Source organism: Diplotaxodon limnothrissa, linkage group LG3 (assembly GCF_057381915.1).
Source record: "Diplotaxodon limnothrissa isolate DT_005_m linkage group LG3, D_limnothrissa_male_GT1.1, whole genome shotgun sequence".
NCBI lineage: Eukaryota > Metazoa > Chordata > Actinopteri > Cichliformes > Cichlidae > Diplotaxodon > Diplotaxodon limnothrissa.
In genome coordinates this window covers 54,027,607-54,047,696 of record NC_140598.1, presented here as the reverse complement: position 1 = coordinate 54,047,696, position 20,090 = coordinate 54,027,607, and the positions used below count along the sequence as shown (strand labels likewise).

The 20,090-nt window shown below is 42.0% G+C and overlaps 1 protein-coding gene across 2 annotated transcripts; it reads right to left on the bottom strand.

Moving 5' to 3' along the window:
- Window positions 1-8,599: 8,599 nt before the first annotated feature.
- LOC146636593 (phospholipid scramblase 1-like) lies at window positions 8,600-19,366 on the bottom strand. Of its 2 annotated transcripts, XM_085349600.1 has the most exons (8): window positions 19,231-19,365; window positions 18,544-18,624; window positions 14,212-14,486; window positions 13,391-13,433; window positions 12,981-13,201; window positions 10,692-10,853; window positions 9,636-9,797; window positions 8,600-9,542 (listed from the first exon to the last, which is right to left on the bottom strand). In XM_085349600.1, the coding sequence occupies exons 2-8, from the start codon at window positions 18,554-18,556 to the stop codon at window positions 9,483-9,485; spliced, it is 936 nt and encodes a 311-aa protein (XP_085205726.1). In that variant the 5' UTR covers window positions 18,557-18,624; window positions 19,231-19,365; the 3' UTR covers window positions 8,600-9,482. The 2 variants fall into 2 exon arrangements, with proteins under 2 accessions (XP_085205726.1, XP_085205728.1); XM_085349602.1 differs by lacking the exon at window positions 18,544-18,624 and having other exon boundaries at window positions 19,231-19,366.
- Between the last annotated feature and the right edge of the window lie 724 nt (window positions 19,367-20,090).

Sequence of the window (20,090 nt, the reverse complement as noted above, 5' to 3'; positions counted from 1 at the left end):
GTTTGGAGCACCTGGGTAAACTGGAGGGGAAATCTGTTCAGATATACTGACAGTCTGATTTGACTGAATTTGAATATATGAGCTCGGTTGTCGCCATACAAACTATGACAGTCAAACTTGAGAAAGTAGAGCTCAATATTTACCAATATTTAGCACAAATAAGAAATACAAGGGGGAAATGTAAGAGATCACAAAAAACTAAAACAATCCATCAACTCTGAGTATGAATGACAATATAAATATACACACATAAGTATCTTAGCTGTTCCTAGCACTCTTCTGGACAGAGATCTCTGATGTTTTTCCTGGATTTGCTGGAGCCACTTGCTTAGCTAGTTACCACTGGGATCACTGTTACCTTCATCCTCCACATCTTCTCCAGCTCTTCTCTGAGCCCTTGGTATTTCTCAAGTTTCTTGTGTTCCTTCTTCCTGATGTTGCTGTCATTCGGACCTGCTACATCGATCACTACGGCCGTCTTCTTCTGTTTATCTACCACCACTATGTCCGGTTGGTTAGCCACCACCATTTTGTCCGTCTGTATCTGGAAGTCCCACAGATTAGCTCGGTCCTTCTCCACCACCATAGTTGGCATTTCCCATTTTGACCTTGCGACTTCCAGGCCATAGTCAGCACAGATGTTTCTGTACACTATGCCGGCCACTTGGTTATGGCATACCATGTATGCCCTGCCAGCTAGCATCGTGCACCCTGCTGTTATGTGCTGGATTGTCTCAGGGGCATCTTTACACAGCCTGCACCTGGGGTCTTGCCTGGTGTGATAGACCCCAGCCTCTATGGATCTTGTACTCAGAGTTTGTTCTTGTGCTGCCATGATTAGTGCCTCTGTGCTGTCTTTCAGTCCAGCTTTGTCCAGCCACTGGTAGGATTTCTGGATATCAGCCACCTCTTCTATCTGCCGGCGGTACATACTGTGCAGGGTCCTGTCCCTCCAGGATGGTGCCTCCTCTTCCTCGGATTTCTGCTGCCTGAGGTATTCACTGAGCACGTGGTCGGTTGGGGCCATCTTCCTGATGTATTCACGGATGTTCACTGCCTCATCCTGGACTGTGGTGCTGACACTCACTAGTCCCTGGCCTCCTTTCTTCCGCTTAGCGTACAGCCTCAGGGTGCTGGACTTGGGGTGAACAGCAGTCTAAGGACCCAGGGCTCATGTATTTTTTGGATATGTTTATTATTCCGTATGTTGTGTTTTGGTGGTTTTCTTTCCTTTTTTCCTCCTTCCTGTGTGTGTGATCATACGCGCTCCCGGATTTTTTGGGTCGCTGAGGGGACTGTGACCCGGAGGTGTTCCCGCACTGGAGGCTGTTGCACCTTCTGCTCGTTAGCCTTCACCAGCTGCAGCTGATGTCCTGCTTAGGAAGGTGGCGGGGCTCCAGTCAGTGCGGGATTATACTATGTTAACCCTGTAAAGTACCTCTGTTGATGGGTGTTTGTGTGAACGACATCGCTACTGTGGGTTTCCTGCTGAGCTGTGTGTGGTTTTGTGTCACCAGGAGTCGGGAGTGAAGAGCGTCGTCTCGAGGGGAAATCACGGAGCAGAATCGGGTTTTGTAGTTGTCACCTTTTTCACTGTTTATGGACACGTGCACTGTGTGGGATTCACAGAGGAATCGCCACTGGAGGCTGGATCTGTACATAGTTGTTGTTCTTCCACTCACTATAAATAAATCCACTGTCCTTCACTATAAGAGTCCAGCGTTTGGGTCCCACTTTCCTCAACTCCACGGTCTGCCATTGCTGACCGTGACAGTGATAACAAGTGAGTAGTTTTTCTTTTGGGGGGTGGACCGGATTTTTTTCTCACATTTTTAAAACACTCTTACATCTTCATATTTTCTCCCAATGAAGAAAGGAAAACAGTCAGCACAAATGTGAAATACAGTCACTTACCAGGAGCAGACATGGTGCAGAGCTTTTCTGGGTGGAGGAAGAAAAATAAGGTCACACTTCCCGACGCAATCCTATGGAAATTCTATGGAAAACTGAAAGGATAAAGGGAAGAAGAAGAGAAAAAAGGGGGAGGGGTGGGTGAGATAGAAACCAGCAGGAGGAGGGTGCACAGAGAGCGACAGTTGCACAAACATGAATGCTTAACCTTAATCGGTTATGCCCTCAAGGCGAGCGACTCGAAGTTGTGTGTAAATGTGCCCTGTCTGGGATCCTGACACAAAGCTTCACGGATAATATTCAGAGACAACCCAGAGGTGCAAAACAATCCTGACAAAGTTGGGTTCCAACTTGTGGCCCTTTTGTCCCTGATGGAGACCTACATTATGAAAATCAAAGGATTGGGCGTGCCCCGTGTCAGCGCAGGACTTGCAGCTAATGGAGCCCTTTTTCCCCATTTATATGTCATTAAAGTACACTCAGGTTCCCATTAGAGCTCATTAAAAAGAAAAACACCTACAGCTTCTTAAAGCCCACGAGCATCTCCTGCCTCGTGAACACTCTTTATGTCGTAGTAAAAGAAAGAATAAGAAAAAAATATGTCTGTGAAGGTTCTCAGTCATCCAGGTCATCGTACTCTAAGGAGCTTGGACAGAAACGCGTCTGGACATCTTTAAGTTTCTTGAAGACGTTTCTCCAACCATCTGAGAAGCTTCTTCAGTTCTAAGAGCAAATCTGGGACTCTCCACCATTTGCTCTTAGAACCCAAGAAGCTTCTCAGGTGATAGAAGAAATGTCTTCAAGAAACTTAAAGAAGTCCAGATGCTTTCTTTCCAAGCTCCTTAGAATAAGAAAAATAAGGTCATGAACAGCACACACACTCACACAAAAATATCTCACCTCTCTGGCTGTTTCCCTTGAAGTGCCTTGAAGTGCCAACGACAAGAAACGAAACTTAAGTGGGGGGAAAGCAGAGGGTTCCTGCCCACTTTCTCTAACCTGTGCTGTAAGCCTCTCATCCTCTCACTTCTCTCTAGTCTCCTCCCCCTTTCCAGGATTTTAAAGCTAAGGTTTTGGTGGATCATTGAGCTGTGAACACGAGTGTTTTAGTGCACTGGGCGGGAAGAGGAGACTGGCGTCACCAGAGTAGACTTGTAGTCAAGACCGCCTAATCCGAGACCAAGACAAGACCAAGACCAGAGGGTATCGAGACCAAGACAAGACCAAGTTGAGACGAGACCGAGACAAAAAAAGTCTTTAAACTGCAGCCAGATGCTATTCTATATACATATGCAGGACACCTTAAACTACTTTTTTAATTAAGCAGCAAGGCAGAACAAAGTCGGGCCTGTATCAAGACACAGGGACTAAACCCCAATTCAACCAGACCCAGAACTGATCCAGAATTAAAACAGGACTACAACAGTTCAAAATCAGGACTACTGAGGACTTAACCAAGACAGAACAAGAATCAGAACTAGATGATAGTAGCACTAAAAATCATCATAGACCTGCACTACACTTATTTTTTTAATTCTACCAAAGTACAATATTTAGATTGAGAAAAGTTTATATAATTATTTAGCCTCGTTGTGCAAACAAGCCTGCAAAACTTAATAAATATTTGAAAAGTAACAAATGGTATCTAAAAAGAAACACTAGGTACATGTTCTGATGAGTTTTGGCAAACAACCATTTGACTAACATGTGTGTCTCACCTGCTCTTGTTCCATCTCTGTTCTGTCCTCATTCTCTCTCTCCCTCTCTGTTCCTCTCTCTCCCTCTTTGTGCTGACAATCAAGCCAAACACCAACATCATCAAATATACAGTTGAAACCAGATATTTATGTACTCTTCAGATATGTCTATGAAGGTTCTCAGTCATCCAGGTCATCGTAGTCAAAGGAGCTTGCAAAGAAAAGCGTCTGGACTTCTTTAAGTTACTTGAAGACGTTTCACCTCTCATCCGAGAAGCTTCTTCAGTTCTAAGGTCAAATGGTGGAGAGTCCCAGATATAAACCTAGTGGGAGAAACCCCCCACAGAGGGACAAAAGGACCCCCTGATGATCCTCTAATCGTCTGAGCCAAGGTGTAAAACTGGGTGTGGATCCCAGTCAGCCAGAGTTTCGGGTGAGTTCATTGTGAAACCTGGCCCCACCTTATCATGCGAATTCCTGAGATCAGATGGCCCAGGATGTGAGTGGGCGTTAAGGCGTCTGGGAAGGGATCTCAAAACTGGATTATAGATGGCAGACATTTTGCTAGATCCGCCCCTGCACAGTTACAGCCGTCAGCTGCGTAGAAAAAGATCCTGGAGTAGAAAGTAATATTAAATAAATTCTAACAACAGCTTATCAAGCTTAAACGTGCTGCTGTTGTTCAGCCGCTGGTTTCCTCTTTCTGGTGCAAAGTGGGCCAAAAACAAAGAAGAGAGACAGACAGAAATGAAACTGATCATTAATTACTTTCATGACTGAAGTAGCAGCAGGAGAGGGAGGGAGAGAGAAGAGGCAGTCGCTCCATATATCGGTTGTTAAGCTTAACATGGGAATGCTTTACAAACATTCAGAGATCAACTTACACACTTGCTTTACTTCTCTCTGGGATAACTTCCTCAGAGATGAAATGCAGGTTTGGTAGCGAGGCTACAAATACACACAGCTGCTCTATCACGTGAGCACACTGCTCCTACGTGCTACGGTTATGAGCAGAGTTACGCCGTGTCGCAAGTTTTGTGAGGTGCTTTTTTGATATTTAATGGATCGGATTACATTTTTTTTATTTTTCTCCGATATCCGATCCAGTAATTTAGGATCGGTCCATCTCTAATCTAAACCAGACACAACCCCAGCCTCAGCAGGTTGTCGGGGGTAGAGCGTGGTGCCTCAATACTGTGGAGTGGAGCAGGTGCCATCCAGCTGGATGAGTACTCTGACAGCAGGAGAGAGATCAGGAGCGAATAAGAGAACGGGAACACAGGAGAGGGTCTCATTGCACAGGCAAGTGATGAGATTCCTACTGATCAACATGATTTTATGCCTTTATCAAGGTTCAAGGTTCAAGGTTCTTTATTTGTCACATGCATAGTTATACAAGTATAACACACAGTGAAATGTAGTCTGACACGCTCCTCGACATGTGCAAAAATTGGGGGGTGGAGGTGTTTATGGTGATAAAACTGAAATTATTTAGATCCAAAGTGAAGGTCAGACCTCCTGTTCATGCAGTTTTTGTGAAACACCTGTAGGGAAACAAGTGCTCACTTGAAAAATGTCTTACGTTATAAAAAGAAAACATTTTATGACCAAAAAAATTAAAGGTCAACATCACTGTAACATCATGTGTTGTGCAGAAACCCTTTTCTGGCTATTACTGAACCATACACAGTATAAAACATGGGCATAGCTTCCGCTTTGGAAAAAAAATGAAGGCAATGTGGAAGTGTCTCAAATCTACATTCTATCTGAAGGCCAACAGATGGTAGCTGTGGTTGCAAAACGAGTTCCAGTCATATAGAAGGGTATGGGGACACAGCTTCCTGTGAGCAAACACTTTGCTCCTGAGTTTATGGGCTCAGTAAGTCATAGTAAGTAATTTGAGAGTCATATTGAATAAAAATGGTGCCTTGGTCAAATTCTATTTCAAAACGGAGAATTATCTGTGGTATAAAGCCACACGTTCATTGGCTAATTTTTTCAATCACAGGTTACCCACATTGCCATTGAGCAATGGTTTTGCAACCTGCCTTTCTCACAACATCAGCTTTTTAGCAACCAAGATGGTGACAGCATAAACCAACAGATGATGTCACCCTGCCTAAATCCATCTTCTGTCCTGTACATGTACTGAACACTATAAAAGACAGAAGAACAAATTGCGGCCATATTTACACTGATGTAAACGACAGCTTGTCTGGTTGGTAGTAATTCCAGTATTCCTGCTCACTGTCTGCTGTTCTCATTTCTCTGTTCAGGTTATGGAGGCGGTACATGGCGTGACCACGGACGAGGTTCATAAAGCACTTCAATGAAATGACTGGAACCCAGTGCGAGCTGAACAGCAACTAAAGGTCAGACCATCAAATAAAGAAAAAAAAAATCCCACTTGCCTGTTTTTTTGAAGCTAATGATAAAATATAAGCCATCGGAATCTATTTTATACATGTAAAATATAAATGGCCATCAAGGAAAATCAAAACAATATATGCTCTATATAAAAAGGCATTAAAAAAAAAAGTAATAATGTTTACATATACTGAAGGTGGGCGAAGACAAAACTGACTAATATTCTTGAAACAGCTTAGAAGAAAGATGACATGATGTGGTTTTAAATAGCACGTCTTTTGCACATAGGTTTTCTGTTTTAATACATTTGTAAATATTGTAGTAGAAACTGATCTCTGGTGGCCTGAACACAGGATCTCAGCTCTGTGGCTCTTTAGTTCTCTAAGAGAGGCTCTTACCTTTGTCCTACTGCCTGCTAAGATTGACCCTGTGTACACCGACACGCTACAACTGGTTTAAATATTTGCACAGCAATAGCAGGTAAAATATTAGGTGATCATGTATGAAAACAAACTCCAAAGCCATGCCTCAGTGTTCTTGAGGGATGGGTGGACATGTGCAGACATGTTCTGAAATACTATACATGAACATCTCACATGCTCCCAGGAGATGGAGCACTAAGATTTTGTATCTAACCCAGTAGCACTGCTGTTGTCTTTCACTCATGCTTCTGAACAACGGCATGGATATAAATAACTTTCTGTTAATAGGCAAATAGTACAGAAAGTTCAGACTGAAGTGAGGATGCCATTCAACAGTTAAAAAAAAAAAAAAAAAAAATTGGCTAAAAGCACGATTTGAATGGAGCTCGTTTTGAGGCGGAGCAGGAGGGACTAGATTTCCCCTACTAAACCAAAGCTCATTTTCTCCAAGTGCAACCAGATGGTCCACATTTAGGCCGACAGAGCACCTTCCCCAGATTTTCCTGCAGCATCACGTGGGCAGAAAAACAAGAGACGATTGTGCTTTTAATAAAGGCTTATCGTTGCATTTGTTTATTTGAGAAATACATCGTTGCTTGTATATGTAAAAATGTCCAATCACAAGAAAAGTGTTACAAAACATTTTTGATAAAAAAAAAAAAAAAAAAACACAGGAAACATGTTGCAGCCCCTCCCAGCTGTACATATATGATAGAAAAAAAAAAGCCTCCAGAGGAACAGTAAACTGCGAGTGCGCAACTTAAATAAACTGTACATGCTTTGGTTAGTACTGGCCACTCAGCATATACATATATCTATGCATGCACATACAATACATTTGGTTGGTGATGGCAAACAGCTAGCTGGATTTGAAAGCACTTGTGGCAACCAGGTCTCACGCTGGAGGCGTGCCCAGAACAAGAGTGATTATTAAACACAGAAGTGCAACATTAACCTCTCATCTATCAAACACTGTAGAGCAACGCAACCAAATTTAAAAAAAAAAAAAACAAAACGAAAAAACAAGTCAATTGATTCAGTTAAGATTCTGGTCTCCTCTCTAGTTCTCTGTACCAGCAGTCATAACTGCACCAACTCTTTCCAGGGACTTAGGAACTACAGTGTTTCGTGCAAGCTTTGCCTGTGGGGTTTTCCAACCATTCTGAGGCCAGATCAATGCTCACTAACCTCAACATCTGCTTTTAAATTTTTCCCTCCGCCTGCATTTTCTCTCTCCCCTATGTCATTACGCAGGCACATGTTCAAACTCAGTGGTATGTGAAGGAAACTGGATGGTGAGGTGTCACCGGCAACCACCAAACTCCATAAAGGGAGCACAGGATCATTTAGAGTAAAGCCTGTGCGCTTTGCATCATGCACCATGGCTGTAGACATGTTGCTGAATAAAAAGAGTGCACTTTGGTAAAAATGTGTGATTCACAACTTCACACCAATAAAGGCAACACATCCCTAAACAAGTGACAGCGGCTAACTAGTTCAGACTTTTTTGTAAGGTAGTCAACTAACTGCACAATTAGGACAAGGCAGGTACTGTCTGTACGTAGGCACAGTAGAGCTTTGGGCTAAATGCTAAAACCTCAACAGTGGCACATGTTAACAACAGGTTGTTTAGTAGTTAAGATGCTTGCCATTTCAACCATCTAAGTTAGCATGTCTACATGCTAGTACGATGTCACTTCCTTATGTGGGCTAAATGCTAAACAGCCAGTTTACTGTGGCTAAATGTTTCCCATAAGCTTTAGTTAATGACAAAAAGACTTAGGGTGATGCACCTCCTGGCTGTAGTTAGCATTTAGCCCAAACTGAGCTTAAAGATAAACTATTTACATGGATGATAAAATAATGTCAGGCAGGTTTAATGATGAGCATATCTGCAATTATACTTCAGTGTATTTACACACTAACATTTGCACATGATGCCACCCTGAGCTAAACAACCAGAGCGGGATTCCCGTGGCTAACGTGGAGGTTTTCTATATGGCTTCTGATAAGTGACAAAAAGATTAAAAGCTGTGCTAGTGGCTCTGTGTAGTGGAACTGTGGTCCACAAGTGGTTAGCGCCAAATGCTTATGCTAAGACATAGGTGTCAAACTCTGGCCCACGGGCCAAATTTGGCCCGCAGCCTAATTACATCTTATTTGAGTCCATAAGAAAAGATTCATTCTTATATCTGGAGGAAGTTTTTTTTTTTTTTTCAATAAATATTAATGTTAGCCCGCGACTTTGTTCCAGTTTTGAATTTTGGCCCACTGTGTATTTGAGTTTGACACCCCTGTGCTAAGATATTCACAGTGACATTGATATAATGAAGCCAAGGCAGGTTTAAGGCTTACCATGTCAAGCATCATATCTTAGTGTGTTTTGCATGCCAACACTTGCTGATTAACACTAAATACAGCCTACAGTGGAGGCTCAAAGGAATGTAATAGGTTTGGTAGAGCATACACCAAAGTAATAAACAAAAGCCAACTTTTAAATTAAAAAAAAATATCTGTACACAGATTATGATGATCATCATACCAAAGCAATGGACTGACAGATCGACTCTGCCACCATTTAACTGGATAAATGAAGGCAAAGCAATGAATACATCTTCTACAAAACAGTATTGTACTTCTACTAGATATACTGTTATATCTTTATAAAGCTCGAGCAAGCACATAAAATTACTAACAATAAAAGACAAACTGATGGTGACAAAAAAGAAGAAAGAAATGAAATGTGAACACAAGTGCAGCAAAACACATTCAAAAGGATGCGTGTCCACACCCGTTTCCAAGTTTAAATTTGGTAGCGTAAATTGCTTGCTATGAATACAGTGATGTGCTTAAAAAGAGGTGAAACATCTACAGAATGTACAGAAACACTGAAAATTTCAGTCTTTGACTTTGGAGAGATTCAAAGTTTTAAATCTAATCAAGAGTTTATTCACTCACAATGAGTTGTATGTGTATATAAATGGATTATGGGACTGGTAACAAATGAACAAAACAATTACAAATGTTACATAACAGGAAAACACCTTCATCATAGGCCGCCCCCCCACGGTTCCTCTTTCCTCTGTTATGAAAACACACTGCTGCGCTGGTTGGCCTCTCCGACTTTCTCAAAGAACATGAAATCCTGCAAAGCAACGTTAAAAGTAATGAATTATTTTATTCAACAACACACCACATATTTCAAAATCAACTATGTTCTTCTAGATTGGGGACTTACGATGAGGAAGCAGGCGCCCATTAGCACAGCTTTCATCTTCACGTCCAAGTCCAGCGGGAACTGGATGCCAAAATTATCTGTGTCAGTGAAGACTTCCTTCAAAAGGCCGCTCCACTGCTTGCTGATGCGACCAATGGGTGTGCCACCATCTTTCCCCTTCAGCTGCAAAAAAAAAAAAAAAATACCAGCGTTCATCACAAGTTGTTAATCCTGTCGCACACACTTTCTTTAAACAATGGAAACAACATCAGCCTTGCTGCTGTTTAAAAATTTCTTGCCTTCTTGCTGAGAAATAAAAGCTTAACATGCACTTATCAGGAGATAAAACAGCTTTTTTGGTCCTTATGAAAGGTAACACAATCTGACCACCAGCAGCACTAAGGATCATTCACTTGGTGTCAAACTAATGGGAAAAATGTGTTTCCATGAATGCTCTTTAGTGTTGGAAAAGTAACTGGACGAGTGGGAGAAAATACTGACAAGCAAGCTCACCAAGACACAAGAAGATTACGTAATAAAGAAAATCTCAAGCACAACCTTTGTGCAAACAGATGACAAAAAGCAGGCTCTGCTGCAATCCTGGCAGATCAGCTGACCTGATCTGCTATTTAAGCTGCTTTAGCCTCCCTACAATTGCATTTCCCCTGCGTCTAATCACAACTACTTGCAGCCAGTAGTTGTATCATGTCAATTCTCAAGTAATGTGTGCAGGATGTCATGTGGGAAACCAGGAAGTGAGACTAATAGGAAGATTTAATTTTTTCATTGCACAGGCTGGATAGTAGCCTGACTTCGAGGTGTACCCTCATATTTTATGGACAGATAAGAGTCGTATCAACCTTTTCACTAAACTCTACAATAAAGTGAATAGAAAGTGTTTTCCAAAACTATCAACTATTCCTTTGACTTAATTAAAATCATCATCAACATTTCTGTGACTGTTACCAGTCCTGTTTAGATTATCTGAGTGGATCTGTAACAAATCACTGTTGGCTGATGGATGAAATTTACTCAGAGTTCGGTTTCCCCCCACAAACAACGACCCTCTGAGCTCACCTCAAAGTTGACATCTCCACAGCAGTTGCAGGCAAAGCAGGGCCCCTCCAGTCTCATGAGTGTCTCCTTGTTTGCTCCCTGGATGGAAAACTTTGGCAGGAAAGGGTGCCAGTCCTGTTTGACGTACCCTATGGTGGTCCCAGGTGGAGCCTGGACCTCCATCTGTTGGTCACATAGTTAGACACATAGTAGCTCTGCACAAAATTAGAAAGCTATTTCACAGAGCTTCGTTTGCTCTCTTTCCTGGACACTGACAGCTATAAATAAAACGTCACGCGGTGTCATGCTGGACAGCAGGAATGATAAGTGAGGCTGACTGCTTGATTGTTAAACCATGTAAACAAAGGGAATGCATCTCACATGGTTCCTGTCTGGGCACTAAACCGAGAGCTGCAGTATGATTGGATATCTTCTTAGATTTGTACCATTGGGAACTTTCTGTAGACAGACCACTAACGATGTGATTACACAAGGGCAAAGAGAAAAAGGTCTCAGTGGACGTATGGCAAAGGATCAGGGAGTCTAGGAAATAGTTTGGACAGACAAAAGGGCCATTCATGGTCGTAACAAAACCCTGCCTGAGCAGAGTGGCACACAAAGGCACCGAAACACCGGTCAGCAGCAACCACTCGGCAACAGTAACTCAAGACAAAGAGAGGAAAGGCAAAGGTATGAACCACTGGCACTGTGAGGCTGCAGGTTGTTATGAAGAACGAAGAACTGATAGGCCTCTGTATTTTACATGAGAAAAGACTAACAATTATTTATTACTTTAAACACAGGACTAAGGTTTTCTTCCAGTCTGGCTGTAAGTAGCAGTATCAAATGTCTGTTACATGCACTATAACATGCACTAGACTATGGTGAATTCAAATGTCTTGGGGGCCAGAATTGTCCTGGCAAAGACTCAGATCTGACCCTCTGGACAGCTTTTGAAATGTGAAGGACGACATAATGGACGTGGCTTTTCCTGCTGATACTGACTCTGGCCCGGCCATGCCAGAACCTTGTGATTTAAATTTAAGCTGTAAATGTGTTAGAGACGTGTTGATAAGTAGCTTTTTTACATGTTATTTGGATCTGAGCCACAAGAGCAGGGAGCTCGTGCTTAAAAACAAAGTTATTTTAACATCATCTCCAAGAGAAGCCATAGCGAGTCTGTCCACACAGTCTCCCTGTGTTGAATTCAAGACCTTTAATAAGCATATTTACAGCATGGTACCAAACAGTATCAGCCTTTATGTATTGCATCCCCATTCATAACATCTGTAGAGGTTGTGTTAAATAACCGGTAAATAACCATCTGATACCAGATGTTCTGAGGGAAATTCAAGAAATTAAACTGTCTGCATCTGTTCCACAGTGCATTGACTGCTCACTGGAAGCCTCCTTTTAACTGCTTACACTGTGCACTCTGTACATTTCACCATAAAACTCAAACTTGCATAAAAAGCAAATACCAGTGTCCTTGTCAAAATGACTCCAATTTCACATCAATGATCACTAATGATACAGGCAGGGTCTGCAGCTCCAATCGACTGTCAATGCAGAGAACATTAATCTGCATGCAGTTGGTTCCAGGACAGAGCACACTGATAACTCAGAGCAGTTTCTTTGGTCACCTGGACCAATCAGCAGTAAATTAGCCCACTTCCCACCCTAAAAACTACTTTAAATCCAGCAGGGTTAACAGAGGCAGGCGAATAAATCAGACTTGTATAGCAGCTCCACTAAAAACATTCCTGAAGAATAGAAGTAAATCCTGAACAGGAGATGAGCTGTTGTAAGTGTAAGTGTCACAAAATAAACTACAGAGCTCGCGTTTCTCTTAAAATCTTCAGATTTTTCCTTTAATTTCTACATTACATTAAAAAACAATTCATTGCCCCTTATAAAACTGTAATGTCTTGATTTATTTGCCTTTATCTGATCTAACTTTTGTATCTATCTTTATTTAATCAAAAAAAGTGATTAGGTATGTCTTAACATAAACTACGAACAGAGTGCTACAGAAAGTGAACAGAGTGCTACAGAAAGTAAAGAGTTTATTCTTCCCTATTTGAGTCTCTTCAGATATTTAATATAGCTAAAGATTAACCAGCACATCTAGATCAAATACAATAATCCAGATATGATGGATGAGTACTCAGATTTCACACCAAAAATGCTTTTGACCGGGAACAATATTGGTCTAGGTGTGGTAAATGAATGCAATATGACTCCATTAACCTCTTTCAACACTAGCCAAGTCACTTCTACTCAAACACAGAAACATTAGAGTGGACTGACCTCTTGCAAGCAGCAGGGACACCAGCAGGAGACGCAGCGGAAAGGCCTGATGAGACGGATAACCTCCCTGTCCATGTTGTCCTTTATTTTCATGTCGAAGCTGCGCAGAGAGCCGCAACAGTTCCTGGTGCAGCAGTCATTCTTCTCTTTGGCCTTGTAGATCTTTTGACCCAGACTGTTTTTGATTTCATACTGGTTGTTTGTCTCAAAACCGATGAATGCTGGGCGTGGTTGGGAGAAGAGAAGGGAAAACGGTGAGCAATGAAGTAACAATAAGTAAGGAATTTCAAGGGCAGATATAATTTTTCTTCCATTCGTTTTCATCTTGAGAGGCTTTAAGCCTCACACACTGCTGCTTATGAGCTGCTGAAGGATTAAATATTCTGTGTTCAACAAGATGCACGCCTCACCTTCCAGGAGTTCGACTTTCTGATGGATCAGGATCTGGTCAATCTAAAACCGAAGGAGAGAAAGCAAACTGAAAAAAGGCAACTCTGTGGCACATCCTGCAATCTGAAAGTCTCTTCCTTCTAAAAACAATTAAAAGCACGTATGACCTCACATATTGTTTTAAAAAGGAAACTGACTTTAGTGTCACAAATCCTAGTTGAGATTAATGATCACCAAAAAGTGCAGCAAACTGCAAGTATTTCAATGGTGAGCCAACAGAACTATAAAACACTACTTTTACCCACTACAGTCTTAAACATGTGACCTTTTCTCTTACTGCTTGGCATGCAACAGATCCAGGAACTGTGTCGGGTTACGCACATGGCCAGCAATTTTTCAAGTTCATACAAATTCCAAGTAAAATGGAAGGATTAACTGAGTCATCGGTCATTGTTAGAAAGTTTACTTAAGAGTTCGTGACAAAAAAAAATTTGTGACATTTAAGAAGACAGTGGAACCAATCGTAGCTCTCAAAATCACCTGACTGCACTGACTTTTCTTTTTTTTTTTAATCTGCCTGTCAGCTTGGATATTGTAATACTAAACATACAATGTAATGCCTGATATAACACTAATAGGAACGAATGACTAGATAGATGAAAGAAAGACGTGAACAAGTGGAGCCTACAGTGAATTTTCAGAGCTCATCTTGGAAAAGCAAAATATGTTTGGCACAAGAGTGCATTCAGATCATAATTGTGACTCCAAAAGCTGCTGAACAGGACAGCATATAAAACAAAACAACAAAAAACTGCACTGGTTTAACCTTTCTCTGCCCTACCTGTGTGAGGTACTCAAGTCCAGGTGGGACACCAACGGGGACTGCTGGACCTCCAGGAGCTGGTGAAATCCCCCCTGGTGGGCCACCGTATTCAGGGCCTGGAGCTGGCCCTATGGGTGCTGGCTGGTACATGACCGCAGGTTGTCCTGAATAGCCCATGTTGAAGCCCGGTGCAGGGGCTTGACTGGGATCTCCATATCCAGGAGGAACTGGATACGGTGCTCCGCCGGGTTGAGACATGGGATAGGGTGGCTGGTTTGGAGCGCCTGGGTAAACTGGAAGGGGGAAAAAAATAGACACAATCAAAACCTGTTCAGATATACCGACAGTCTGATTTGATTGAATTTGAATTCATGAGCTCAGTTGTTGCTGTACAAACTATGACAGTCAAACTTTAGAAAGTAGAGCTCAATTTTACCATAAAACAAGGAAAATAAATAAAGCTGTAATATGTAAGATAGGGCACAAAAAACTAAAAGACACCATCAACCCTGAGTATGAATGATAATATAAATATACACACATAAAAATGATATAAGAGTCAAAAGCCTGAAGCTGCTGTTTAGGATTATAGACCAGCTGCGTTGACCACGGCTGGTCGTCTCCAGGTTCTTACCTTCCAGTCAGAGCAGAGAGAGAAGCTGAGAGCAGTGATCGCCGAGTGTCTCGCTAGAAGCAGCTACTCTGCTGAGTGTGAGTGCGTGTGTGCGCACGCTGTGAATCATCCGCCCTTTCCCCCCCCCCCCCCTTTTTTTTTTTTTTTAGTAGACAGGGCAGAGCTAATTGGCCGGTGATTGTAACACAACAGTAATGACCTACCTATACTGGAAAAACTGGATCCATGATATGTTGGAAACCAATTGTTAGTGTTTCCATGGTGGAAAAACTGAATATGTGATGTGAAAACTAAGATTTGGGGATCTTTTGGACAGGAACTGAAGATTCTTACATTAAGTGAGGATTTCAGATAGGAAGAGCGGACGCCGTCAGCACAGGGATATGTAACTTTGTCTCTCACAGTGTTTGCATCTTATTTAAAGCAGCTGTTGCGTTAAATCAACAGAACCATAAGTGCACACTAGTCTCAAGAGGCTAGCAGCCAGCCTACTCTGTTAATAGTTTCACTATCATAGGACTGCTGCTATGATTTTAACAGACAAGATAAAAAAAAAAAAAAGAAATCTGGTGTGGTGGAGAGGCAGAAAATGTAGAAAATTTTAATAGTGCAAGTCTAATGCATCGTGGTGGTCGTTTGTACTTGTACTGAGGACGGTTTCCTTTAGCCCTGAGAACTGCGTGTAAGCCGGCCTGACCTGAAACCCCAATATCACGATGATGGTTATCAACTTCCTCTATTAAGCCGGGCTTTCTGCCTCCCTGTGAGTGTCTCCTACACCAATCAGAGACATTATCAAATGATGATGATAAATGGCGATGATAATAAAAACCTAATGGTGAAACTCACCACTGTTACAAACAAAAGAGATTAAAGCTGCAGAAACTTGTTGATTTTGCGATTTAGTAAACAGAGCAGTAAAAATTAACATTTTAATTTGAGAAAATTATTGAAACACTGCATGGTGCTCTAGTTTTTTCCCCCCTAACACGACAGCTACACGTTTAACTAATAATAAACATTAACATCCCATATATTAATAAAAGACATGTGGAGGCATGTATAACAGACTTAGCAACACATTAGAATCTGATCTCAAATCATTTTTATAGATTTTCTGACACTGCAAAGCTCAGTGTGAGCTGCTGTAACTTTACTGTTGCGCTTCATTCCCGATCTTTCCAAGATACGGCTTTACAAGCTGCTCTTGCAAAACATAGTAGCCAGCAGAGAATCTGTATCGCGCTTACAACGTGCTGTAAATAAAAGAATCAGTAAAAATGTGCCACTTCCAGCCCATTTTAAACCAAAACTGAATATATAACCTGCTTCTGACCAGGTTACGTGCACAGCAAAGATTATTGAGCTACCCTTATTGACAAAGGGTAGCTCCACATATTTCAGTGTGACAGATTTATTTTTTTTACTACACCAGGAGATGTGTGTCTCCACCTGGGATCAAAGTGGGGCTCCTCATGCATTAATGAGACACACAGAAAACTCATTTTAAGGTCAACACAGCTTCGTAATCTCGCTTTCCCGTGTTTGTAGTCTTTTCCAATATGAGTGTTTTCTGCTTATTTTAAATATATAAATCTATATAGAAATATAAATGACAAACTGACTTTGGTTAACAGCTCTAGTTTATGACGGGACCCCCAAAAAACAAAATGTACCTTTACCAGATATTCATTTGGGGAAAGTTGTGAACTGCCCAAGGAAGAAAAGACAACGGAAGCTGAAGACATTTTTGCTCGTAGAGAAATTATTGGTTACTTAATGGCTCACTTTACTACACAGGAAGCATAAACCATAAAGTCACTGCCTTAACACAAATGACGTGACGAGCCTCCTGAGTCACACCTGCTGACAGACCGTCATGTGAAAGTATGTGTGCTGTGCCGTTTTCTAACAGCAGTCAGGACATAATTAAGAAAGAATTTAGAAAGATCAAATTTAGATCAGCTTGTTTTTGCTGACGAGAGCGTCCACATGCTCGTTGGGTTTCTCTCTGAATGTTATATCTGAGCTGCTTTTCTGCACTGTATGTTCTTTACAGATGTGCTTTTTGATGTGAATCGCAGCGAGTATACTGGTAATGGAAAAAAAAACTAAACAAAAAGGTCTATACACATTTAAATGGAATGGCATGTCAATAAGGGATTTTGGTCTCAAGACTGGCCAAACTGGTTTTTATTCACATCGTGCAATTACCTGAAGCACATGAGTCTAACTTTTCTAAAGGTCACTGGCCTGTGGTTCCCCCCCCCACACACACACACACACACACACACACGACCAAGTAAAAGATTGTGAGAGGAAGGCAGCTGCAGGAGTGCCTGATGATCTTTCCACAGTCTCATCTAGAAAAATTTTACTTCCTCTTGTGAGTGAGCATGGACTCCTATGGAAGGGTGAAAATGCACCATGAGCTCAGCTAAGCAGATCCTCCCTCGGAGTGTCTCCACAGCACTACAAGCACTGGGCGGGGGCAGGGATGGACAACCAGAAGCGAGAAACTACTCAGAAAAGCATTCCTGAAATTATTCCTCCATCAAATTATTAATTAAACCCTGTCCAGAGAAAGACACTCAAAAACGAGGTGGACATGACAGCTAGTACTTTGCCTGGGAAAGAGGAAGGATTCTCCCCCCCATGTTTACTTAATATTATGACTAGTATTGGTTTACATATTCACCTAACAAGCAAAAGATCTCTGGTTGGATCCGGGAGGATCCTTCTAGTGAAGTGACGCCATCACCGATGCAGATTCTGTCCCTGCTCTATTTATGCTCCCCTCACTGCTTTACCACCTATGTGCAGGTCAGGCTCAGTCACCAGTGAGGAATACATGTAAACTATAAAATGATGTTTTCAATCAGTTTGCACTTGATATTCCCACTCAGCAGTAAGGATAAATACAAAGCTGACAACGTTTTGTGTTGTTTTTTCCCCCCCTCCTGTCTCGGCATTAGAATTGTTGTCTGAATGCCAAAAAATTCCAAAAAGATTTACTTTCATGAGTGGAGCACTACTTTCTTTTGAGTCGTTACAACCACAACGAACAAGACCGGGTGACTGGAAAAGCCCATTTAGTCACGAGTCTGCTGGCAAAGGCTGATGAATGTAATAAAGCCTTGTGGACTACAATTAAAAAACAACCTCTTGTGCCATTTGTGTGTAATGAAAGTTTAAAAAGGAAGTTAGACAGTGTGAAGCTAGTGGTCTGCCTTTGCTCAACATCCCTCTCTTTACTTCACATTTAATAGAAAAGAAAAAAAAAAAGAAAAAAAAAAAAGAAAAAAGTGTGGGTGCATCCACTGCGCTGGCATACACAAACAATAGCACCTTTCACCTTTTCCACTCAGTGAGAGAAGTCTGCTGGGCCAAAGACTCTGACGTGTTTTCAAGAAAGTATTCCTGGAATTTCTTGGGGAAGAAAAAATAAAAAACATCCCCCACCTTCAGAAGTCTACTGTTTGGGCTGGACAGTGTGCTCATTATTCAGGCTGTTGGGTTTAGTGGAAAGCTAACGGGGCAAGTGTGAGAAAACTTCTAGCATTTTACAAAGCGTGACGTAATGGAAGCAAAGTGTTAAAACTATTAAAGTACGCCACACTGCTCACGTTTTTAAAACACTCTTACGTCTTCATATTTTCGTCCAAAGAAAAAACTGAAAACAAAAGTCAGCATAAATGTGAAATCTAGGCACTTACCAGGAGCAGACATGGTGCAGAGCTTTTCTGGGCGGAGGAAGAAAAATAAGGTCACACTTCCCGCACGGTTTCTATGGGAAACTGAAAGGATAAAGGGAAGAAGAGAAAAAAATGGGAGGGGTGGGTGTAATAGAAACCAGCAGGACTGGAGGAGGGTGCGCAGAGAGCGACAATAACACAAACGTGAATTTTTAACTTCAATCGGCCATGCGTTCAAGGCGAGCGACTCGAGGTTGTGTGTAAATGTGCCCTATGTGGCATCCCGACACAAAGCTTCACGGATAATATCCAGACACAGACCAGAGGTCCAAAACAATCCTGACAATGTTGGGTTCAAAGTCGTGGCCCTTTTGTCCCTGATGCACAGTATTTCAGACCTAAATCATAAAAATAAAAGGAGTGGGTGTGCCCCGTGTCAGCCCAAGACTGGCAGCTAACTGCCACTAAATGTCAGCATTAAGCTTTTTTTTTTTTTTTTGCCCCTTTAGACGTCATTAAAGTTCCCTCTCATGTTCCCATGAGAGCTTATTAAAGAGAAAAACACCTACAGCTTCTTAAAGTAAAGGTCGCGAGCATCTCCTTCCTCGTGAGCAGTCTTTATGTCGTAGTAAAAGAAAGAAGAAGAAAAAAAACACTCGAGCTAAAATATGGTGAGGAACAGCACACACTCACACAAAAATATCTCACCTCAGTGGCTGTTTTCCCTGAAGATCCAGCGACAAGAAATGGAAAGAAAGTGGTGGGAAAGCAGAAGCTTGCTGTGCTCTTCCTTTTAACCTGTTAGCTGCAGCTGTGCTGTACGCCTCCCTCCACTTCTTCCTAGTCTCCTCCCCCTTTCCGGGATTTTACATGGGCTAAGGCTTTGGTGGGTCACTGAGATGAGGGCTTTTGTGCACTGGGCGGGAAGAGGAGACCGGCGTCACCAGGGACGTCTAAACTTGTTATCGCTCGCTGCAGATGCGGGAGGAAGACGAGAAGGAGCGGAGCGATCTGTGAAACACTGGGGCAGCTCCGACCACCAGGGGGCGCCAAAATGCCAGAAATCACAGCCACCTTCTCCGGCTCCTCCTCCTCAGGAAACCCAGACACTACAGTAAATACACAGTACATATATGTACATAATGTCACAAGAAAAACAATGGTGTGCTTGGTTTCAACGTAACTTTATTCTTTCATGAGTTATTTACAAGTTTCTCTTTGTTCACAGCCATTGACATGTCGAAGAGGTTAACACGTGAGGAGCGGATCGAAATTGTGTTGATATCTGGTAAACGCAGTAACCGGGTCATTGCAGATAACCAGGTCATTGCAGCAGATTTCAATGCAAGACACCCTACGAGACCACCCATCTCCCATGCTGTGACATTACCAATAAGTTTGATGTGTCACATGGCCCTCTTCCTATTGAAAAAACAAAAGTTGTATCCAAGATGGCCGACTTCTGAATGGCCACCATGGTCACCACCCATCTTCAAGAGTTTACCTCCTCACGTATACTAATGTGCCACAAACAGGACTTAAATATCACCAACCATTCCTATTTTATT